General features: G+C 41.3%; 1 protein-coding gene across 1 annotated transcript; it reads left to right on the top strand.

Moving 5' to 3' along the window:
* The first annotated feature begins 1,559 nt into the window (after nucleotides 1-1,559).
* Nucleotides 1,560-22,553, top strand: smarca4b (SWI/SNF related BAF chromatin remodeling complex subunit ATPase 4b). The gene is made up of 34 exons (XM_084565725.1): nucleotides 1,560-1,700; nucleotides 2,248-2,501; nucleotides 2,979-3,111; nucleotides 3,664-4,224; nucleotides 4,402-4,500; nucleotides 5,830-6,088; nucleotides 6,285-6,411; nucleotides 6,537-6,710; nucleotides 6,825-6,998; nucleotides 7,101-7,274; nucleotides 7,455-7,502; nucleotides 8,082-8,212; nucleotides 9,468-9,537; nucleotides 9,613-9,722; nucleotides 10,635-10,782; nucleotides 11,279-11,442; nucleotides 11,583-11,649; nucleotides 11,803-11,913; nucleotides 12,962-13,204; nucleotides 13,331-13,444; nucleotides 13,859-13,966; nucleotides 14,315-14,401; nucleotides 14,596-14,642; nucleotides 14,725-14,891; nucleotides 14,996-15,159; nucleotides 15,558-15,818; nucleotides 15,902-15,979; nucleotides 16,068-16,286; nucleotides 16,428-16,690; nucleotides 17,533-17,641; nucleotides 17,763-17,864; nucleotides 18,061-18,193; nucleotides 18,420-18,559; nucleotides 19,066-22,553. The coding sequence occupies exons 2-34, from the start codon at nucleotides 2,286-2,288 to the stop codon at nucleotides 19,099-19,101; spliced, it is 5,037 nt and encodes a 1,678-aa protein (XP_084421851.1). The 5' UTR covers nucleotides 1,560-1,700; nucleotides 2,248-2,285; the 3' UTR covers nucleotides 19,102-22,553.
* The last annotated feature ends 333 nt before the right edge of the window (nucleotides 22,554-22,886 follow it).

Genomic DNA, 22,886 nt, shown 5'->3' with positions numbered 1-22,886 from the left:
TCCTCTTCTTTCCACTTTTCTGTTTTTTTTTTTTTTGTTTTTTTTTTACAATTTTTATTCCAGAGATGAAAAATACAAAACATAAGCACATCACTTCAATTTACAAATTCATTCCAGAATGTATAAGTGCATTGTTCAGCAGGTAAATTCAGTGAGTTCACCATTTCCCATCCCCACCGCATGTTCCGCATTAAGGGTCTTCTGAACGAATCTGTCTTGGGAGACCCTACCAGGGGCAAAAAGCCCCGGACAGCATAGCCCCTAGGATCCTTGGGCATTCATACTGACAATACATATTTTGTCAGTGCGCGATTTCCTGGTACACCGACACACTAACACACACGTCAGAGCTCAGCTAACTATAGACATATAAGCAATGACTGATGAAATTTTATTTTTAAAAAACTGATGGAAGCTTTGATAAAAGCAGAGTTTTGTGTAAATTGTGCAAAAATAAAAATAAAAAGTTTGCATACCACCGAAGCACTTCATCCCTACGGTGCCATGTCAGAGCTGTTAGCGCTAGCAGTCCCGGTTTGGCTACTTTTTATTATTATTTATTTATTTATTTTTACCATTTCAAGTCAATACTTTTCTGGAAAGAACTTAAAGTTGATGAAAATTTAACGAAAATGAAATGCTATTGAATATGTCAATATGTCATATATACACACATATACAGTATAACATATATACACACACACACACATATATATAACTTAAATATCTTTCATATCTGTTTATATGTGATTAAGCTAATTTCCCTCAGGATAAATAAAGTATCTGGTCTGAGGGCCCAGTGTACCTCTAGTGGTACCTGTGCTCACTGCCTGGCACTGTGGAGCTAGACTGGCATTTGCCATTGAACACCGAAGCAGGTCTGCCATTCATGAAGGGATGCACAAACCACCTTGGAGCAACTGTCAGACCCTACCCTGGTGCAGTGGGTCCTGGTGCACGACAATGTCCGGCATCATGTAACGAGAGAATGCAGAGGATGAAGGAGTTGATACCACTGACTGGCCCCAACTTGCCTGACCTAATTCCAAAAGAACACCTCTGGGACATTATGTTGGGGTCCACAGGAGCTAAATGATGCACAAGAGATGATGCTGTAAACCAGTTTCAGGTCATTTTAGATATTTATTTAGCAGTTGTAGCCACACTACCACAGTTGGTAATTACAGTACTATAATGTATGATTTTGAGGGGTTAGGGTTGAATGAATTAATTTTTCAATTTGTAATTTGTCCTTCTCTGAAAAGTGTTTACAAAAAGTGCCACATTCTACATTTCTAGTGAATATTAATCACGTCAATAATGCATATAGAGCTCCGTCTGCAGACTGAGATCTCTTAAACTCCAGTCATAGCATTTAATAATAGTTTAGTTTGTCTTAGTTATGGCTCTTTGATTCATATTGTATTTTATTTGATTTTTTCCTTTGCAGTTATTTATTTACTGTATAAATTATTATTGTATTTATCTTCCAATATTCAGTTCATAATTTAACATATATTAAGTTAGACTACCTTTCTGGCTTGTTGCACACTGTGAATAGGACCTTGCGCTCGGTGCGCACGCATGCGCGCTGCAGGATAGCCGTGACTAGACATTCGGTCATTGGAGCGGTGGAGGAGGGGGGCGCTCGAGCCACGTCGGTGAGACAAATCAACGCTTGAGGGCAGATTACAAAGAGGGTGAGTATACTAATTGCAACAACTGCTGCGTCTTTTTTTATTACCGCACAAATATCAGATCGGGAGCTCAGAAATCCATCCAGGACTTCCCGTCCAGTTGATGCGGGTAGGTCAGTCGCACAAGCACACTCCGCCATTCCCCTTTTTATATATATTTATCGAAACACATTTGATGGTCTGCTGGAGGAAATTCTCAACAGCAGAGGTTCACGTGCATGATTTGCTGTATTTCCAGTGTCAAATTCAGTGGTGGACCCGCCAGCTGTAATTGCAGATGCGCGCGAGGGGTGATTTGGCGCAGCACAGCAGGAGAACAGAGACATCTGATACGCATTGAACAAAATTCACCCCATTCTTGCAAAGACTGTGCACATATATTATTTATCAGCTTAAGTGGGATATAGCTTCACTGCCATTAATATTAAAAAAATAAATAAAACTGTTGCAAATTCTTATTTGGATAAGTAACTTGCGCATGTTGCTTTGCCATCCTTCAGAGTTTTGCAAAGATAATTTTCCTCCTCTTCGTTTCTTTCTTTGCTCTCAGGTGCCTGCTGCTCATCTAGGAGCAGGAGATCCAGGGCAATGTCAACGCCGGATCCCCCCATGGGAGGCACCCCTCGTCCAGGTCCCTCCCCTGGTCCGGGCCCTTCCCCTGGCGCTATGTTGGGCCCCAGCCCTGGGCCCTCCCCCGGCTCCTCTCACAACATGATGGGCCCCAGCCCTGGTCCACCCTCCTCTGGACACTCACAGCCAGGACCCTCAGGATATGGCCCGGACAATATGCACCCTCTACACAAAGTAAGGACATCAACAGCTGCCACCACTGCTGGGAATTCCTGTCCTTTAGAAAACACCATGTCGGCACTTCTTATCTACAAAAGTGATTTGGTCATTAAAATGAATAAAACTTTATGTTCACTTACACACAGGATGTACTGAGCAAAGCATTAAACCTGACCGTATGTATTTGTACACATAATGGACGTATGAACTTTTCTAGCAGAGGTAAACCAGGTTTGCTCCAGAGATTTCTCCATGTTCATTAACATGCACAATGATATACTGAGTATATTATACACTGTTTGGGCGGACATGGTCTGTTGTAATGTTTGACAAGCATACAATATTAGCCACAGAACACTGCCTGACATGCCTGAGTTGATGATCTAGCAACTCTTAAAGTGCATGATTTTTGATATTATTTATTTGATTACATAATAACTCATTTGTATTTCTTATTATTAATGTCTCTTTCTACTGGCTGTTTTCACACAGCCCATGGAAGCACTGCACGAGAAGAACTTGAGTGAAGAGAGCCGCTTCAGTCAGATGAAGGGACTGTCTATGAGACAGGGCGGGCACAGCGGGATGGGGCCCCCACCCAGTCCTCTGGACCAACACTCGCAAGGTAGGAATCTTACCAGACTTAAGCAATTTCCTTCTTTCCAGCATTGTGTAAGACAAGTGTTGTTGCTTTTAACTGTAAGTGGGGTGGTTATGTGGCTTCAGTGGGTGGCTGACAGGGAGTGTCTCTGCCGTCACAAGCTATGACACAAACAATAAACTATTGTTTTCAGACTCTTTACCTTGTAAACGAGACAGTTAGACAGATAGGCTCAACACAATGAATTAGAGTTAAAACCACTTTGAGACAGTCTGGCAGGACTGTTTATCGTGCTCTGCTGTATGATTTTAGTGCAGGAATTCTTTTGCCCTTTTTTGGAAATATTGTTCTCATGTCTGTACATACATACACAGCGAGGTCCCATCTTGTTAGCTTTGCTTAGCATTAATACTGGACAAAGGCAAAATGTAAAAATTAGAATATTTCTTGGTCTAGCTATAGTAAGGTAACTGTACTTGACAGCCCATAAGCTTATATATATTCTGAATGTTTTCTTTAGGGACAGGTGAGTTCTTCTCTCTACCAGCCTACCCACTCTCTATCTTTGTCTTCAAGGCTACCATTCTCCTCTAGGTGGCTCTGACCATTCCAGCCCTGTCCCTTCAAATGGACCCCCCTCTGGTCCTCTTTTGCCATCATCCTCTTCCTCTTCTTCCTCTGGTGGACCTGGCTCTGCCACCGCACCTTTAGATGGCTCCAGTGGAGATCAGCACTCACTAGGTCCCAGTAACCGGCCTGGCCCTGCAGGCAGTTCTGGACCTGGCCCTAGCCCTGGTCCCAGTCTTGGCTCCGGTGTCCCAAGCCTTGGGTCTGGCCTTGAAACTAGCTGCCCAACTGGCCCTGGCGGGCATGGTGGCCCAGGTGGCCCAACTCCATTCAACCAGAACCAGCTTCACCAACTCAGAGCCCAAATCATGGCCTATAAAATGCTGGCACGGGGTCAGCCCCTGCCAGACCATCTCCAAATGGCTGTCCAAGGAAAGAGGCCGATGCCAGGGATGCAGCAGCAACCCATCCCTAGCTTGGCTCCTGGAGCTGGAGGTGGTCCAGGAGGTGGTCCAGCAGGACCAGGACCAGGCCCTGGGCCAATAGGCTCAGGATACAGCCGAGCTCATGGTAAGCCATATCCTACAGTCTGATTGGTAAATAATAGATAAGACAAAGTCCTATGTATAATATTAAATATTCTGCAAATGTTTACATAACTCCCACAGTATTCTTTTCAAATTTTAAATGGCAATTATTTGCATATATGATTAAGCATAATATAATCTGTACTTTTTGGTTTTTTAGGAATGATGGGTCCCAATATGCCTCCTCCAGGCCCATCAGGTACTCCAGCTGGCATGCAGGGACAAAACCCCAATGGACCTCCTAAATCCTGGCCTGAAGGTAGTGTAGTGCTGCTGTACGACTTTCTAAAACCTTTCTGTCTCTTTTGAAGTTGGGAGCAGCTTTGTTGAAACCTAGCTCTGTTTTTAACATATAAGGATTTAGTAAGTGCTAATAAAAAATTTAAAATGTTTGTTCATATGCCAAAATGTAAAATAAATTCTTATTCTGTTAAAGTCATAATATATCTTAAAATCTTTCTTAGTTGCAATGATAAGAGTTTTTGATTTAGTAGAAGGTTCATATTGTAATATGTGGCCCATACATGAAAAAAACTTTCACGTGTCATAATAGGAAAGTCACTGTAAATGATAACTTCAGTAAAGGCTACATTCCCGTTAGGTGTTACAGTTTCAGAGCCCTAGTATAAGGTATGCTGTCTCAATGTCACAGCTGACTTGGATAAATGGGGCAGCGCCATAAATAATGTTATTGGTCACCTTAGTTTTTTCCCGCAATGATATACTGATACACTACATGCTACCTGCAACTTAGTATGAAATTATGAACGTAATGATGGTTTGAACTTTACAGACATGTTATCTTCCTCATATCCTACAGAACAGGGATTCCCAAAGTGTGGTGCGCGCACCCCTGGGGGTCCGTGAACTGCCTCTAGGGGGTGCGCAAGATGAAAAATGCAATGGCGGAGAAGAAGTTATCTTCTTCTACGCACTGTATATGCGCAACTAACTGAGCCAGCTGTGCTGCACTTGAAAATCGTCAGATGGATCCTCATTTTTTAAAATCTGTTCCTGAGCCTATCCTCTTTGTTATTTATGTTGTGGGTCGTGTGTAACTTTATTACAATTTTATTCAAATTACTGGCGTTCTAATTTTATTTCCATAACCGCTGTGTTATGATGACGGGGTTATGTTAGCTCCACGGTCATTTAAAGTTGCTGCAATTTTTGTTGTGTGGCTGAAAATATTATCCATATTTCCCCCAACGTATCTGCTTTCTGCCTCTGAGCCTGTCATCCATCCCCTTTGCTCTTTAAAGTGGAAGCTTGTGCGTAACTTTGTTTCATTATATTGAAAATGTTACAGTGTTTCAGTTTAATTCAAATGCGAGAGCGCGTTGTTGTGATCGTGATTACTTTGTTATATGTGTGTTCTGGTAACTTGAGGATGATTAAACGTGCTGCCTCTAATATGGCTATAAAAAAGCTTATTGCTTTTTTTTTTATTTTTTCTAAGGTGTGGGGGATTGGGGGTGCGTCAGTGCGGTTGGGATATAGAAGGGGGTGTGCGGCCAAAAAAGTTTGGGAACTGCTGCTATAGAAGTATGTTATTGACCTTTCTTTCCCTGACTTCACCTTTTTCTAGGCCCCATGGTGAATGCAGCAGCTCCCTCCAACGCACCCCAAAAACTGATCCCCCCTCAGCCCACTGGGCGGCCCTCTCCTGCTCCCCCTTCAGTTCCCCCAGCCGCCTCCCCAGTCATGCCCCCACAAACCCAGTCTCCCGGGCAGCCAGCACAACCAACTCCCATGTTGCCTTACCACGCCAAGCAGAACCGCATAACACCCATTCAGAAACCCTGTGGCCTCGACCCAGTGGAGATACTGCAGGAGAGGGAGTACAGGTACACCAAGACCTTTGGGGATGCACTTTCTTCTGTCTCATTTGGATTTCTGGTGTAGGATATGGCTGAATTAAGCTTTAGCTATCTAAAACATTTGTAAAGTAGATTACATTTAACTCAATCTTTTTCTTGCATATGATATTGAAAAATCAAATGTACAAAGCATGTATAAATGCAGTGCTGTTTGCTCCCTTAGGTTACAGGCTCGAATTACCCATCGCATTGCAGAACTGGAAAACCTGCCGGGGTCTCTGGCTGGTGATTTACGTACCAAAGCTACTATAGAGCTCAAAGCCCTCCGACTACTTAACTTCCAGAGACAGGTAGGCATTGTCTCCTTTTCACAGCTTTACATTCAGCCTAAACAATGACGCATCTTTTCCAGCCGCAGTGTGTCAGAGACCTTCACAACTTTACAGTGTGTTTCTGTGTGCACCGCTGTCCACAGCTGCGTCAAGAGGTGGTGGTGTGTATGCGTCGTGACACAGCTCTAGAGACTGCCCTTGATGCCAAGGCTTACAAGCGAAGCAAGCGTCAGTCTCTGCGAGAGGCCCGCATCACAGAGAAGTTAGAGAAACAGCAGAAGATTGAGCAAGAGCGCAAACGTAGACAGAAACATCAGGTAGAGGACAAACTGTGATGTATGATATTATTAAAAGATATCCTTTGGAATGAGTGACTTGACTTTACTATTATTGTTGTGATTTTTTTTTTTGTTTGTCCAATCTAACTTTAGGAGTACCTCAACAGCATCCTCCAGCATGCCAAAGACTTCAAGGAGTACCATCGTTCAATCACAGGCAAAATGCAGAAACTCACCAAAGCTGTGGCCACTTACCATGCCAACACCGAACGGGAGCAGAAGAAGGAGAATGAGCGTATTGAGAAAGAGAGGATGAGAAGGCTTATGGTAAGAAGAAACCATAATATTGGTAACACAAGCCTGCACATTACCTGCACCCAAACTCTCTTGCTCACTATATCTACAGTATATATACGTCTGTCTTCTCAGGCTGAGGATGAGGAGGGCTATCGTAAACTGATTGACCAGAAGAAGGATAAGCGTCTGGCCTACTTGCTGCAGCAAACTGATGAGTATGTTGCCAACCTCACAGAGCTGGTCAGAGCCCACAAAGCTGCACAGGCCCTCAAGGAGAAGAAAAAGAAGAAGAAGAAAAAGAAGAAGGTATGGAAAATGGGATCAATACATATCTATATATAGATTCATTCTGTACCACTGGTACTGGGAAGTCTGACAACCAGTGGCATTTGCTTCTGATCATGTGGTCTGAACAGCTATATACTTTTGGAACTGAGACTTGTGTGTGATCTCTTTGTGATTAGTTCATTTCTGTTTATTTTGCAGTTGGAAAATGCGGAGGGTCAAGCTCCTTCCCTGGGGCCTGACGGAGAGGTGAACAGAATATCCCAAATAATTTATTTTTGTTATAGATTACTCTATCTACAGTTTAACTAGAAGCAGTTTTATTTATTTGAACTAAACTATTTATCTTTTAATATGCTCAGTCAACAAAGCAAACCACAATTCTTTGTTGTGTTGCTTTCTGTGATCTCTATAGAGACCTCCTTTTAAGCACTGCATAGATCAAATTTCACTAAATGCTTCATGGGGTAGTGTTCTTACATTAGTGTTGCCACACTGTTTCTGCATGTTTTATTCACAGTTTACGGCAGGCAAATGTCACAGAATGGAATCATTAATATTTTATTATATATAAAATCTATACAGTCATGATAATCTTCAACAGGAAGCCAAACATAAAAGCTGGTGGTGGCCAAGCCAAACATGAGAATAATGAAATGTTTGTGTATATAAATATAAAATAGCTGACCAGCAACAGATCACAGATGTAAAATTTCACCACAAATTAAATATTCCAAGCTCTGCCCATTGTCAGTTTAGTAGTTTCAATTAAGCCAATCAGCTTGCTGAATGAATAACAACTTAACTAGCCTCCCTCTCCTCCTGCAGCCTCTGGATGAGACCAGTCAGATGAGTGACCTGCCTGTGAAGGTCATCCATGTGGACAGTGGAAACATCCTGACAGGGGTGGATGCTCCCAAAGCAGGTCAACTGGAGACCTGGCTGGAGATGAACCCTGGGTGAGTCTGACTGGAGAGAGGAAGAGACTTTGGCTTGTGGAGGCAAATATGTATAGAAAAGAAGTCTTGCAAGATGTATGGCGATGTAAATCAGTCTGTTGTTCTGTTTGTTGAAACTTTGGGCATTGGAGCTGTTACTGCAATTACCATTATTATCTAAATGTTGCTATAATACTAAAATACAAAATACTGCATATACAGCTGAATATATGGCACTCAACTAACAAGCTAGTAGTTTATTAGTGTGCTAAACATTGCATTGTTCAACATTTTACCTGACATGGCCTAGCATGCTAACAGAAAGCTATGCTTATTAGCTTACCTAACATGTTAGTTTTAGTGTGCTAAAGGTTACATTACAACATTTTACGTGGATATAAAGTATTCAATACATAACTAAACATTAACTAACTTGCTAACTCCGGATTGGTGTGCTAAACATCACATTGTTAGGGCACATATACGTGCCCTAGTTAGCTCAGTTAACATGAAAACTGTAAACTTGTGTGTTAAATAGTTTTATTTAGATTAACAGTAGCCTATGCATCTCTAAACGTTACTTAACATGCTAACTGTCTATTAGCATTCTACCATAAACTTTGCATTTCTAAGTATGGCACATTCATGTTTAAACATTACCTTGAATACTAACATTATGCTAGTTAGCTAACATGCTAATATTTGTATATTGGTGTGCCATACATTGCATTCCCAAACATTATAAATATATATAAATATACAGTATAGATGACTTAACATCACCTACCATGTCAACTATATAGTTTTTCTATATATTGGCATGTTTGCTTAACCGTCACAGTCCTAACAGTTTAAATATTACATACTAATATCATGTTAATATCTGGCAGTTGTTAACATGTATATCACCCATCATCCTAATTCTTTATTTTAATATGCTAAAATAAGCAGAGAATAGCACAACTGATCCTACCTACGCCTGGAGCACAGGCTGATGAAAACTGAGCAGTTGGATTAATCTTTCTAGGTAACACTGTGTTTTTTGTAATAGCCAGTTTTTTTTTTGTCCAAAAAGTAGTAATTATTTAAGAATAGCAAAGTTTTCTCTTAATTCTTCTGTTGGTTCAACAATTTTGTTCCCTGTTACCAGCGAACAAGTCTGCGTGTAAAGTGGCAGAAACAGAGGTTTGGAAGTTAATTGTACCTAAGAATGACAAGCTTAAGGTGTATGTTCTTTTAGTGTATTTAATGTCAATATTCATGTCTGTCTGTCCAGTTATGAGGTGGCTCCCCGCTCAGACAGTGAAGACAGTGAGGAGGAGGAAGAGGAGGAGGTGGGTTGTAATGTAAGACATGTTTGGAGCCACTTTTGAATTCTAAAGGGGAAAAAAACAACTTGCCACTGACTAGCTGTCTGGTAGGAGGAAGAAGAGGAGCCTCAGCCTTCAGCAACTCAAGTAGAGGAAAAGAAGAAGATTACAGACCCCGACAGCGAAGATGTCTCAGAGGTGGATGTCAGACACATTATTGAGTAAGTACATATACAAGGTACTGCAAACAACTGCACTCGTTTTCATTCTAAAGGGTTACCGTTTTTTACAACCTGGACCTTATTTCTGGCATAAAATACGATTCTTTACTCACCTTGGTGTCATTTGGACGATATTTAGATCTGCGTATATCCATATAGTGAGAGTGACTGGGGAAATGCAGCCTCTAAATAACGCATTATCTGCCGCGAAACTCGTTCATTTCACCAGTATTTTGTTATGATACGCTAGTGCTATTCCCCCTTGAGTCCGGAGTTACCTGTTATCATCATCCGGGGTCTGTAGATTGACCTACTAACCGATGACCTGGATAATGGCATCTCTGAGCACCACGCGCACCTTGTGCACCCCGCGCACCCCACGTGGCTTGTTTACCTGTAATTTGCTGCTGTTTTGAGCCAGACTATACGGATGAGGAGCTTGTTGAAAGGAGGATGCGGAGGCAGAGAGAGGAACAGCTGGTCAAAGAACAACAAACCGCTGCACGTCCGTGAATAGATAACGGGTAACTCCGGACTCAACGGGGAATAGCACTAGTGTATCATAACAAAACATTGGTGAAATGAACGAGTTTCACAGCAGAAAATGTGTTATTTAGAAGCTGCGTTGCGGTGCCCCAGTCACTCTAACTATATGGATATACACTATACGCGGATCTCAATATTATCCGAACGACTCCAAATGACACCAAAGTCATATGGGTGACTAAAAGATCGTATTTTATCCCAGAAATAAGGTCCAGGTTGTAAAAAACAGTAATTCCCCTTTAATGCAATTTATGTGTCATGTTTAACAGCATAAAATCTTTTCAAAATTGTTTGTCCCTGTAAGGTGTTTGAATAAAGTTTTCGAAAAACTCTACATTTTTGGCATAATGAAATTATTATACACAGGAATGCTAAGCAGGATGTGGATGATGAGTATAGTGGCGCAGCATTTGCTCGAGGACTCCAGTCATATTACTCGGTGGCTCACGCTGTCACAGAGAAGGTGGAGAAGCAGTCCAGTTTGTTGATAAATGGACAGCTCAAGCAGTATCAGGTAACCATGTACATGAAGGAATTAGATATTCTTATGCCTGACAATTTAATGGATTTTTTACATGGTTCATCTTAGTAAAGGTAAAGGTAAAGACACACCAAACCAAGGCCGACTGTGACATCACCTCACATCAGCTGTGTCTGGGCCATAGATTTGCACTTGAATACACCGCTTTACTGCTTATTCATTTTAGATGATCATGTTGTATTCATGTACTTCAATGTTCAGATGAGATGAAGATGAAAAACAAAGTGTCACAGACGCGACAGAACAACAGAAAATGGCAGACCATTGCTTTGGTGTGTTATGGCCCCTACAGATGACTATTGTCATAAGCAAATTTTTTCCCTGTTTGGTGCCATAGCAAATTATGAGGAGTATGTACTGTACAGTAACTTGCATGGTCCACATAAATAGTGCATAGTCATAGCATGCAACAATAAAGACTTTTAGAAAGACATTCTTGCTGATGAAAATTTACTTTTTTGACGTTCAGATTAAAGGTCTGGAGTGGCTGGTTTCTCTTTACAATAACAACCTGAACGGCATCCTGGCCGATGAGATGGGTCTGGGAAAAACCATCCAGACTATCGCACTCATTACATACCTCATGGAGCACAAACGGCTCAATGGACCCTACCTCATTATTGTACCCCTCTCGTAAGCTAACCCTCATTAACTTTAAATATATTTAAATATTGTAGATATTTTAATGATCTTGAAGCTATTTATACAAACATAACTAATGGACAAAAAGGATTAAACTATTAAATGGCCTAATGAGCTACTCTTATTGACAGAACTCTTTCTAACTGGGTGTATGAGTTTGACAAGTGGGCACCAACAGTTGTGAAAGTGTCCTACAAGGTGAGCTTTGCAACCGCACCACCCAAATGTATTTATTTTGTCTTCATGCATATAAACACATGTTGTAAAACTGTGCGTGCCTAGAAACTATAAAATATGTTTTTACTTTTTTTATTTATTTTTTTACTACTCTGTGTGTGTGTGTCATGTTAGGGGTCTCCGGCAGCCAGAAGAGCCTTTGTCCCACAGCTGCGTAGTGGCAAGTTTAACGTTTTACTCACCACTTATGAATACATCATCAAGGACAAACAAGTACTGGCTAAGGTGAGATGGACTGCATGGACAAACACACATCAAGGCAACCACAGTGTAACCCTTTCCCTCTACCCATATACACCTTCTGCTTTGTATGTCTTATTTGCTAATGATATGCTTTTGCATTGTTTGTTGGCTCCTTAAATCTCCCCAAATCCTTTCAAAAGAATTTGAGTTTGGCCAATCTGACCTCCCCCTGTACTGCATCTCAGTCCTCTCTCCTAGGTCCTAAAACACATTGACATGACCTGTAAACCACGTCTCCCAGTATCCTCTGTGACCACCATGCTGCTATGCACTCTTATAGTCAGGGTTCCTGACTGTACTGACAGGTGGGTATTGTGTCTAGGCAAGAGTTTACCATGTGGTGGCTCAAGGCTCTTGGTTTGGGACTGAGCCTACCTGAGCCATGAGGACAGAGTGGGAGAGATGCAGAGATCAAAAAGTGGCTCATCACATGGTGTGCCACATTGAAGTTGTACTAAGAATATTGACCATGTGGTGGGAATAATCTTGGTATGCCAGGATTATACTGATGCTATGCCGGGCATATGCACCATATTGAGAGTCTGCAGGGCATGTACTGAGGCTAGGAATAGGCATATGTGCCACACAAAGGCTGTGCCGGGCATATCGACGTGTTCTATCTATCTAGATAGGTTAGATAGACATTTTGGTTTTCAACTTGTCAGACTCGCTACCGTGGCTGGGCTAACAACAATCAGGGCTTGTGCTAATAGCTTATTAACTTGTGCTGAGTACATCAGGACATAAAGTACGCCTGGGCACATCACTAATATGCCTCTGCAGACAAGCATAGACTGTGAACTCAAAACCATCACACCTAAATATATAAAGTGTTAATATGCCCGGCACAGCATCAATGTGGCTCATTTGCCTGGCACAGCTTCAGTGGTGTGGTGTGCCATATGCAGAATACGATGAGCCACTTTTGGATCTTGGCACTACTGCAGAGTGGACAAAAAATCATCCTTTTAAGCACTAGAAGCGATAAGGTACTGTAACTTTATCCAGATGTAATCTCCTCCTCTCCTAGATTCGTTGGAAGTACATGATTGTGGACGAAGGCCACCGTATGAAGAACCACCACTGTAAACTGACCCAGGTCCTGAACACCCACTACCTTGCTCCACGCCGTGTCCTGCTGACAGGAACGCCGCTGCAGAACAAACTACCTGAGCTGTGGGCGCTCCTCAATTTCCTCCTGCCCACCATCTTCAAGAGCTGCAGCACCTTCGAGCAGTGGTTTAATGCTCCTTTCGCTATGACTGGAGAGAAGGTGTGCAAAAGTTGTAGAAAATTTGGTCTACATTCATATCCCATATCCCAGGAAGTGTTTGAGAGGTGCTAACTGGTGTCTTTTTTGTCAAACAAGTATATCAAATTTCTGTTTCTTCTTCTCCAGGTGGACCTCAATGAAGAAGAGACAATCCTGATTATTCGTCGTCTCCACAAAGTGCTACGCCCCTTCCTGTTGCGAAGATTAAAGAAGGAAGTGGAGGCACAGCTTCCAGAGAAGGCATGCCTCACCTCTTTCAGCACACGCAGACACACACAAACAGACAGGCATGCCCACTGAAAACCGCATTAATACATGTCCAGATCCAGATGATGGTATACAAAAACCTCCAATTTAGCATGTCTGGTCTTTCCCAGCATGTCAAATCTGAATTCCACTTAGCAGTTCCACTTTCAGTGCCCTAATATTGGACATGCTGGTTCATTATATTGACTCCTGGGACATTTGAATGGAGCATGATAATCCTAAATGCTGTCTGCTGTGAAGAGGCCTAGTATCTGTAATGCTGTGAAATGTGAAGGAAGGATTGTGTAATGCTCTTGTCACTCCGTTAACCGTGAAAACAAAGATGATAGGACAAGGTCCCTTTCTCCACCTCTCTAATTTATACAGTCGTTTTCTCCTCTCCATCAGGTGGAATATGTGATCAAGTGTGACATGTCATCTCTTCAGAGGGTGCTGTACAGGCACATGCAGGCCAAGGGTGTCCTTCTCACTGATGGATCAGAGAAGGACAAGAAGGTAAAGGCATAAATTCTTTAATATTGAAGATTTATGTGTAGAAGGACGGCAGTATTAGTGCCTGCTCTGTCAGAACAGCAACACAATATTCATAAATATTTTTAAAAACTGTTCGAATGCCACAGACTTGGGGTTACTCATACAGCATACAGAAATTGAACTAATATCAGCCAAAGGGCTTTAAAGGGTGCCTGCAGAATTTGGGATATAAGTCATACTCACTGCATTTACTTATATGTTACTTAAGGTGGCTGATAACTGTCATTGCACAACTATATGTAAACAAATGTTGAATTAAAAAAATATGTCCATTTACATGCTGTACATTTATTTTATTGTGATTACCAGGGTAAAGGAGGCACAAAGACACTGATGAACACCATCATGCAGTTAAGGAAGATATGTAACCACCCGTATATGTTCCAGCAAATCGAGGTAACACTGAGGAGTGTGACGCAAAACCATTTAGTTTAGTCTCAGTCCAGTTACTGACTTGTTTGACAGACTTGAGAGAAGTGTCTTATAATCGAGGATAATAGATAATAGGATCAAGTGTAAATGTAAAAGAATTTAAATAAAAGCACACATCTTTTTTTCCTGACCACTTCTTTCATAAATTGTTTTTCAAGGAATCCTTCTCTGAACATTTAGGATTCTCTGGTGGGATAGTCCAGGGGTAAGTGCTGATTCTTCTCTGGGTCATGATCACACACGCAGACATTCTCATTTGTAACCATATCCACCTTACATTCCGTCAGCCCTGACCTGTATCGGGCTTCAGGAAAGTTTGAGGTGTTGGATCGAATCCTGCCTAAACTGAGAGCCACAAACCACAAGGTGTTACTATTCTGTCAGATGACCTCCCTCATGACCATTATGGAGGATTACTTTGCATACCGCAGCTTCAAGTATTTGCGTCTGGATGGTGAGATATGTTTCCTTGTGTGTGATGAATGAATGTTTCCCTTCTGTCTATCATATTTCTTTTAACAGTCTTTCTTCTCTTTGCCCACATTCCTTACATCTAAGGCACTACGAAAGCTGAGGACAGAGGAATGTTGCTGAAGACGTTCAATGACCCAGAGTCAGAGTACTTTATCTTTCTCCTGAGCACAAGAGCTGGAGGCCTCGGCCTCAATCTGCAATCTGCTGATACTGTGGTTATTTTTGACTCTGACTGGAACCCACATCAGGTGTGATGCACATTATTGTAATTTACCAAAGACATATTTGACAACAAATCATAAATCAAACTCACTTGAACTTTAATTCAGTTTTTTTTAGCACTTAAAGGCCCAAAACCCAAATTATTACCAGATGTGGACACAGCATTTGTCACAGAATTGTGCAGAAGAAATGTCCGGCTACTTAAACAGAAAAAAAAATGTCACTTATGATAATGTTTATACAATTATAACATTTATGGAAAGTAATTGCAGAAGTGCTTGGGTTAATCACAGTTGATGTTTACCCTTCTGACAAGTCTGTGTCGCAGCATTGGCGTTCAAGAGTTTCCACCACCACGACAAAATCTTCTAATTTCAGCCCAAATTTAAAGATTTGTCTTCCTCCCTCCTGATGGCCTCCCCAGGACCTGCAGGCTCAAGACAGAGCTCATCGTATTGGTCAACAGAATGAGGTGCGAGTGCTGCGTCTCTGTACAGTCAACAGTGTTGAAGAGAAAATCCTGGCAGCAGCTAAATACAAACTAAACGTGGACCAGAAGGTCATCCAGGCTGGCATGTTTGACCAGAAGTCATCCAGCCATGAGCGCAGGGCCTTCCTGCAGGCCATCCTGGAACACGAGGAGCAAGACGAGGTCTGGGGTCAAGAAGTGTGTCTACGCATGAATGTGTGTGCGTGCACCAGCAACACAAAATTTAAAGATTGTGCTTTCTTATGCTCTGCTTGCCAATGTGTCTTTGTTGTATTCAGGAGGAGGATGAGGTGCCAGACGATGAGACGGTCAACCAGATGATTGCCAGGAGTGAAGAAGAATTTGACCAGTTTATGGTTAGTATCTGTATTGTGAGTGTAAACTCTTGCTAATGTCCTAACACAGCCAAAATCTTTTCTGTATTTGATTTTCTCTCATCTCTAGCGTATGGACCTGGACCGACGTCGCGAGGAGGCCCGTAACCCACGACGAAAGCCTCGTCTGATGGAGGAGGACGAGTTGCCTACTTGGATCATGAAGGATGACGCTGAAGTTGAGCGGCTCACCTGTGAGGAAGAGGAGGAGAAAATGTTTGGAAGAGGTTCTCGGCAGCGAAAGGAGGTGGACTACAGTGATTCACTGACCGAGAAGCAGTGGCTGAAGGTTGTTTTTTGAAACAGACTCTCAAGTAGAAAATGTAATCAGAATACTACAAGCGTTGTACTTTGTGAAGTAAGGGCATGATTCTCCTTTCCGATATACGTTTATGTATTTTAATCTCACACTCTCTGTCTTGTTGTGCAGGCAATAGAGGAGGGCACACTGGAGGAGGTGGAGGAAGAGGTACGTCACAAAAAGACAACCCGCAAGAGGAAGAGGGACCGTGACCTGGATCTCCCTGGTCCCTCATCCTCCTCAGGAGGGCGCGGACGTGGCGACAAGGACGATGATGGTAAGAGGCAGAGGAAGAGGGGACGACCACCTGCTGAGAAACTCTCCCCAAATCCTCCTGCCCTTACAAAGAAGATGAGGAAAATTGTGGATTCTGTCATCAAGTACAAAGACAGGTAGCAGAAATTAGCTTAAACGATCAGCTATGACTCATTGTGATACACATTATTTATGCACCCAAAAGCAGTGCATATTAACAGATTTTAAAAGTGTGCTGAGATTTTTTGTCACCCACGCGACAGAATGATATGCATGGTAAGGACTCAGGGGCCTGGGAGTTGTTCAGAAGAAAGGTTTCAACACTCAAGGAAGGTGCCATGTGCCAAACACAGGTGCAAATGGCAAATAAGTGGTTATAGTATTGTGTGTCAGTATAGTACTTCCACATTAGATGTTTCTTTTCAACCTTTGCATGATTTAGTTCACCTGAATATAGTTACACATCTCTGCAGTCTTCAGGCCAAACGCAGGTTAAAAGGAAGGGATATGATATGATAAAAGATAAGTCATAGTTGAGCAAATGCCCTGTACAGTTTTCATGCTGCTTACAACTGCTTACATTTCCTGGCATGAGATCAGAAATCTCAGTAAAACTCTAAATAACTAAATGTCTAGTGTGCTCTCACCAAAACATCAAAACCATTTTATGTTTTTTCCAATTCTAGCATTCGATCAGTTATACTATCTATGCCAACTAATAAATACTATACTAAATCTGTAATTGGTGAAAACTGGCGGAGAAATAGTTTCCAGTCACCTCTGGAGCCAAGCCTGTGTGGGTAGAGCTTGCCAGCCTTGATGACCATGGCCCCTGTTCTCGGGTCAGGTGTAACGTCTGCCAGGTGGTAGGTGGGAGAAGGGATGCAACGTGTGTTTTGGATTTTGGCAGAGGAAACTAGTTATTGGTAAGCTGACAAAAGTGTATTTTGTCTAAACCTGATGGTGCCATCTCCTTCAGCGCCAGTGGGCGTCAGCTGAGCGAGGTGTTCATCCAGCTGCCATCTAGGAAAGAGCTGCCAGAGTACTATGAACTGATAAGGAAGCCAGTTGACTTCAGGAAGATCAAGGTAATCACAGGAAGGAAAGATTCTTTCAGTGCTCCAGAAAAGCCCAAACACACAGGAAGACTAACAACAGATTTAACAAATTTATAGGCTATAATTAAAGTGAGTTGTATCTTTACTGTAGGAGAGGATTCGAAGTCACCGCTACCGCAGTCTGGGTGATCTGGAGAGAGACGTCATGCTGCTATTCCAAAATGCTCAGACCTTTAACCTGGAAGGATCACTGGTAAGACAGGTCCCTTATTTTAAATATTCCCCCATCAAACAGTAAAAACATCTTCTATCTGTGTCTCCATTATATACTGTCCAGTTAGAGACACATCCTGAACATCCATGATTAAGGCCCAATTGTGTACTGCTCTTTCACTGCTACGTAAATGTACATGATCATAATAAAGAGTTGTTTTCTGTTATCTGAGCAGATATACGAAGACTCCATCGTGCTTCAGTCGGTGTTCACCAGCTTGAGGCAAAAGTTTGAGAAGGAGGAGGAAAGTGACGGAGATGAGAGTGAGGAAGAGGACGAAGAGCAGGAGGAAGGATCAGAGTCTGAATGTAAGCGTGTCTGTATTTTATGTAAATTCATTTTACGTTTTAGTTTTGTTATCTTTTAGTTAGTCAGTGGTGACAGTGTATTGTGATGACTAGTTAATCTCTTCTCATTGACAATGTTATACTCAAGACCTTTTAATGACTCACATGAATAAACTGAAATTCTTCATGATGTTTCTTTTTAGCTTCAGGTCTATTTACTGTAAACCTCTGTTTGTTTTGCATGCAGCTCGCTCAGTGAAAGTCAAAATCCGTCTGGGGAGGAAGGATAAAGGTGGAGATCGAGGGAAGGGGCGCAGCAGACGAACAGGACGAACAAGAGCCAAACCTGTTGTCAGCGACGATGACTCTGAGGATGAACAGGAAGAGGTATCTCAGTCTGTGTGTATAGATGTAACCCTGATGAAAAGCATAATTTCAATGCAGACTGGAAACAACTGAGAAGTCAGACAAATGGACTATGTAGATGTACAAATTGAAGCACTATCTAGTTATCATTTTCCTTCACTGCAGATTGACTTTTTTTTGTCCCTGTCCTTGTCATGACTCTACTTCCCGCACAGTAGCAATCGTCAGACTCGAATGTGTTTAAATTATGATTTTTATTTTTTTTTCATCCTTTATTTGTCTGACAATCATTTACAGAATATATCAGAAACCTGATTGAAAACTGAATGGAAAACCTTTAACAGATTTCCACATTATTTTTTAAGACCTTAGACCATGTGAAACAAATGATAATGAATGAACTTCACAAACCGATATTGGGCATTTTCTTAGTTTTTTGGTTCTTGGTATCAGTTTTACCCAGTACAGTTTAGTTTAGATCTGGGTCCAGATGTCTTATTAAAAATAATTCTTTGCTTTTTTTGTAGGAGCGCTCCCCCAGCGCCACCGATGAAGAGTCTTAAACTATACAATAATGTAGAAGAGAAGAAGACATAAAGGGACATGCCATCATATCAAGCACCATATATACAGTAATCAAACATGCCTCAATCGACACCATCCTCCCCCAGTCAAATGCTGGGGGGGTTAGGAAAATAAGTAAGTCCGCAATACTGTATGAACAGGTACAGGTCCATGTTATTATTTGATTAGACATATGGGTATCACATGTCTCCAGAAACTATAAAACACACACGCTAATTAGGCTTTATGTTAACCTATCCATTATTCTACTGGGGCTCAGTCTAAAAAAGACAGAATCAAATTGACTTTTGTTTCTATTTGTGCAATTTTAGGACAGTTTTTAACAGTTTTACTAAGAATAATGTGTAGAGCTATAAAAAAGTACTTGAAAGAACCTAATGTATTAAGAGAGTGGCTCAGAAAAAATACTCAGTGTGAAAGGTAAGCAGAAAATGCACATTAATTATGGAATATTTATAACTTTACCATCCTTAGTTTTTAAAGAGAGTGACAACTTATTAGATCCTTCAAACAAATGGACAAACTCTGAAATAACAAAACATTATATATCCAATTAACCCTGTTCTCCTGAGGCTCATTTTTTTGTGAACAAACTCTAAATAAAATGTATACAGTATGCAACTGTTTTTCCCTTAAAATGTGAGAATCAAAATAGTTTAGATGATACACGGCTAATGATAGGGAAGCGTATGTGTCATTTCCCCTCCCAGAAGTCTGTTCTTGCACTATGTAACTTTGGTTATGATCTCCTGGGAAAAGTGTGCAATGCTTTCCAGCCAATAAGTGTTACATTAGGTCATTCCACACCAGCTATTGAGGCCTGACCTTGATTACGAATACCATTATCGATAAAGGAGACAGGTGAGAAACTAAATATCTTAAACCCTGGTCCAAGGAGAGAACAGATTTGAAAAGGAGTAAGTATGAGTAAGTTTCTTAAGTATGTAGAAAGAAACTTTCCACACAGTAGAGCAAATCTATGGTGGTTGGACTTTAGCTGCTGAACAGACAGATTTAGAAAGATGAATTATATTAAGCTAAGATAAATAAACTGCAGGAAGTGACACAATTTCAGATGCCCGCATGTCAGTGTCAGTGACCAGTAAAACAGTTGGTTGTTCTGGGGTGGTGGTCTTAGAATGGCTGTGTTGTGTTCAAGAACCCTTCACTGTTCAAACTTAGGATCCAGTTGAAATTAAATTAGCAGAATCCTGTAATTACCACTTGTAGCCACAGAGGCTGCTGTTCCCTCTGCTCAGCAAAAGTTATATAGTGTTGCTTTAATGGTCCCAAGCAGTAAGAATTGGCATAATTTAGTAGCAAGTGAATTTAACGATTTTGAATGTAAACTGAAAATGTTTCCAACACGCTGTGTTTTCACCCATCCATGCAGCTACCACCTTACCTTACTTTTCATCGTGGAAATAAACAAACCTTATACACTGCCTGGCCAAAAAAAAGTCGCCACCAAAGACAAAGGTCACACACTCTAATATTTCATTGGACCGCCTTTAGCTTTGATTACAGCACGCATTCATTGTGCATTGTTTTGATAAGCTTCTGCAATGTCACAAGATATATTTCCATCTAGTGTCGCATTTATTTTTCACCAAGATCTTGTATTGATGATGGGAGAGTCTGACCACTGAGCAAAGCCTTCTCCAGCACATCCCAAAGATTCTCAATGAGGTTAAGGTCTGGACTCTGTGGTGGCCAATCCATGTGTGAAAATGATGTCTCATGCTCCATGAACCACTCTTCACAATCTGAGCCCGATAAATCCTGCTATTGTCATCTTGGAATATGCCTGTGCCATCAGGGAAGAAATCAATTGATGGAATAACCTGCTCATTCAGTATATTCAGGTAGTCAGCTGACCTTCTTCCGTTGCCTCACAGTCCAATCTTTAAGCTCCCTAGCAAATTGAAGCCCCTTTTCCAGTTAGCGGTTTTCTTAAGGCTACACAGCCATTTAGTCCCAATCCCTTGAGTTCCCTTCACACTGTACGTGTAGAAATGCTCTTACTTTTACTATTAAACATAGCCCTGAGTTCTACTGTTGTTTTTCTTCGATTTGATTTCACCAAACGTTTAAGTGATCGCTGATCACGATCAATCAGGATTTTTTTCCAACCACATTTCTTCCTCAAATACAATGGTTCCCCACTATGATGGGAACCATTTGCTTCCTAGCAAATTGAAGCCTTTTTTTCCAGTTAGCCTCACTGATTAGTGGTTTTCTTAAGGCTACACAGCTGTTCAGTCCCAATCCCTTGAGTTTCTTCACATTGTGGAAATGCTCTTACTTTCACTATTAAACTGATTTCTAATGTCTAATGTCTTCGATTTGGTTTGAAGTGAACGATCAATCAGGATTTTTTTCCGACCATATTTCTACCTCGAAGACGATGGTTCCTCACTATCCTTCCAGTTTTTAACGATACGTTGGACAGTTCTTAACCCAATTTTAGTAGTTTCTACAATCTCCTTAGATGTTTTGTCTGCTTGATGCATGCCAGTGATTTGACCCTTCTCAAACATCCTTTCCACAACCACGGGATGTGTCTTTAGACATGGTTGTTAAGAAATGAGAAGCTACTCATTGCATCAGTTGGGGTTAAATAACTTGTTGCCAGTTGAAAGATAATCGCCCATGCAGTTATTATCCAATAGGAGGCTCGTACCTATTTACTTAGTTAAATCCAGGTGGCGACTTTTCTTTTTGGCTAGGCAGTGTATTTCACCAGTTTGTAGAAGTGTTGTAACGTCAGCGAGCCACTCTGGAGACGCTGCTATTGCCGACATGTGTACACATGGTATGTGTGTGACCGGGGCTCACTGTTTGAGTTGGAAATCCAGGCTGCTGTGGGCGCAGGGTGTTTCTAGACTTGTCAGACGCTCTTTAGCAACTCACCACATTTATTTGAGGTTTAATGTAGCTGAGGCCAAGTCATTCTCCAATATTGTATATATGGTACAAATTAAAAACCTCCTTCACCATGCTGCTGCATACTTGTTACACTTCCACTATAATCATTTATAACTGTTGATTGTAGAATTATGAAGTTGTAATTCATCGATGAGTACTGTAATTTTAATTGCTTCTCCTTCAGTCGTTGTGTGGTGATTTTCTGATTTGAGAACTGTTTGATCTACTTTGGCATTTTTTATGTTGTTGATTTCAAGACAAAGGACCAGAGGGACAGTGGCTCTACTCTGCTTATGAATGCCCCATGGCTAAATGGTGTTGGATATACTGTATACAGTATTTTGTAGAGTATAATGTCAATGCACGTATGTACAGCTTGCAAGTTCAGTACTGTACTTTTCTCATAGATAGATGATACAGTGAACCAAAGCATCAGTGTTTTTCTCCACTAAATTGTCCGGATCTGTGTGTGCTGTGTTGTATCATTGTCACCGGAACTTAAAAAAATAAATCTTTGAAGTTGTGTGATGTAGCGCTCTAATCAAATTAAAATTAATCAGCAAACATTCAGGTAAATACAGTAGTTTGAATCACCTCGCTGGTTCATCCAATGTGAGGACTTTTTTTTTCTTATTTTATTATAAACTGGTTATTTTGGGGTTTCTAACTGTTGATCAGATAAAACATAATGTTGCTGAGAAAATCATTAGACAAGAAAATAGTTGGCATAGATAGATAGATAGATAGATAGATAGATAGATAGCCTTTATTGTCCCATAAGGAAATTTGTTTCCACAGTCTGTCACAGAAAAACACAAAACAGTGCATATAATGC

Source organism: Chelon labrosus (genome assembly GCF_963514085.1).
Source record: "Chelon labrosus genome assembly, chromosome: 2".
Taxonomy (NCBI): Eukaryota; Metazoa; Chordata; class Actinopteri; order Mugiliformes; family Mugilidae; genus Chelon; species Chelon labrosus.
This window is presented reverse-complemented; position numbering and strand designations above follow the sequence as displayed.

Coding starts and splice junctions, on each gene's coding strand:
- smarca4b (XM_084565725.1), top strand. CDS start 2,286: ATGTCAACGCCGGATCCCCCCATGGGAGGCACCCCTCGTCCAGGTCCC. Junction 14,643..14,724: donor TCTGGTGGGATAGTCCAGGG/GTAAGTGCTGAT, acceptor ACATTCCGTCAG/CCCTGACCTGTATCGGGCTT. Junction 15,160..15,557: donor CTGACTGGAACCCACATCAG/GTGTGATGCACA, acceptor TGGCCTCCCCAG/GACCTGCAGGCTCAAGACAG.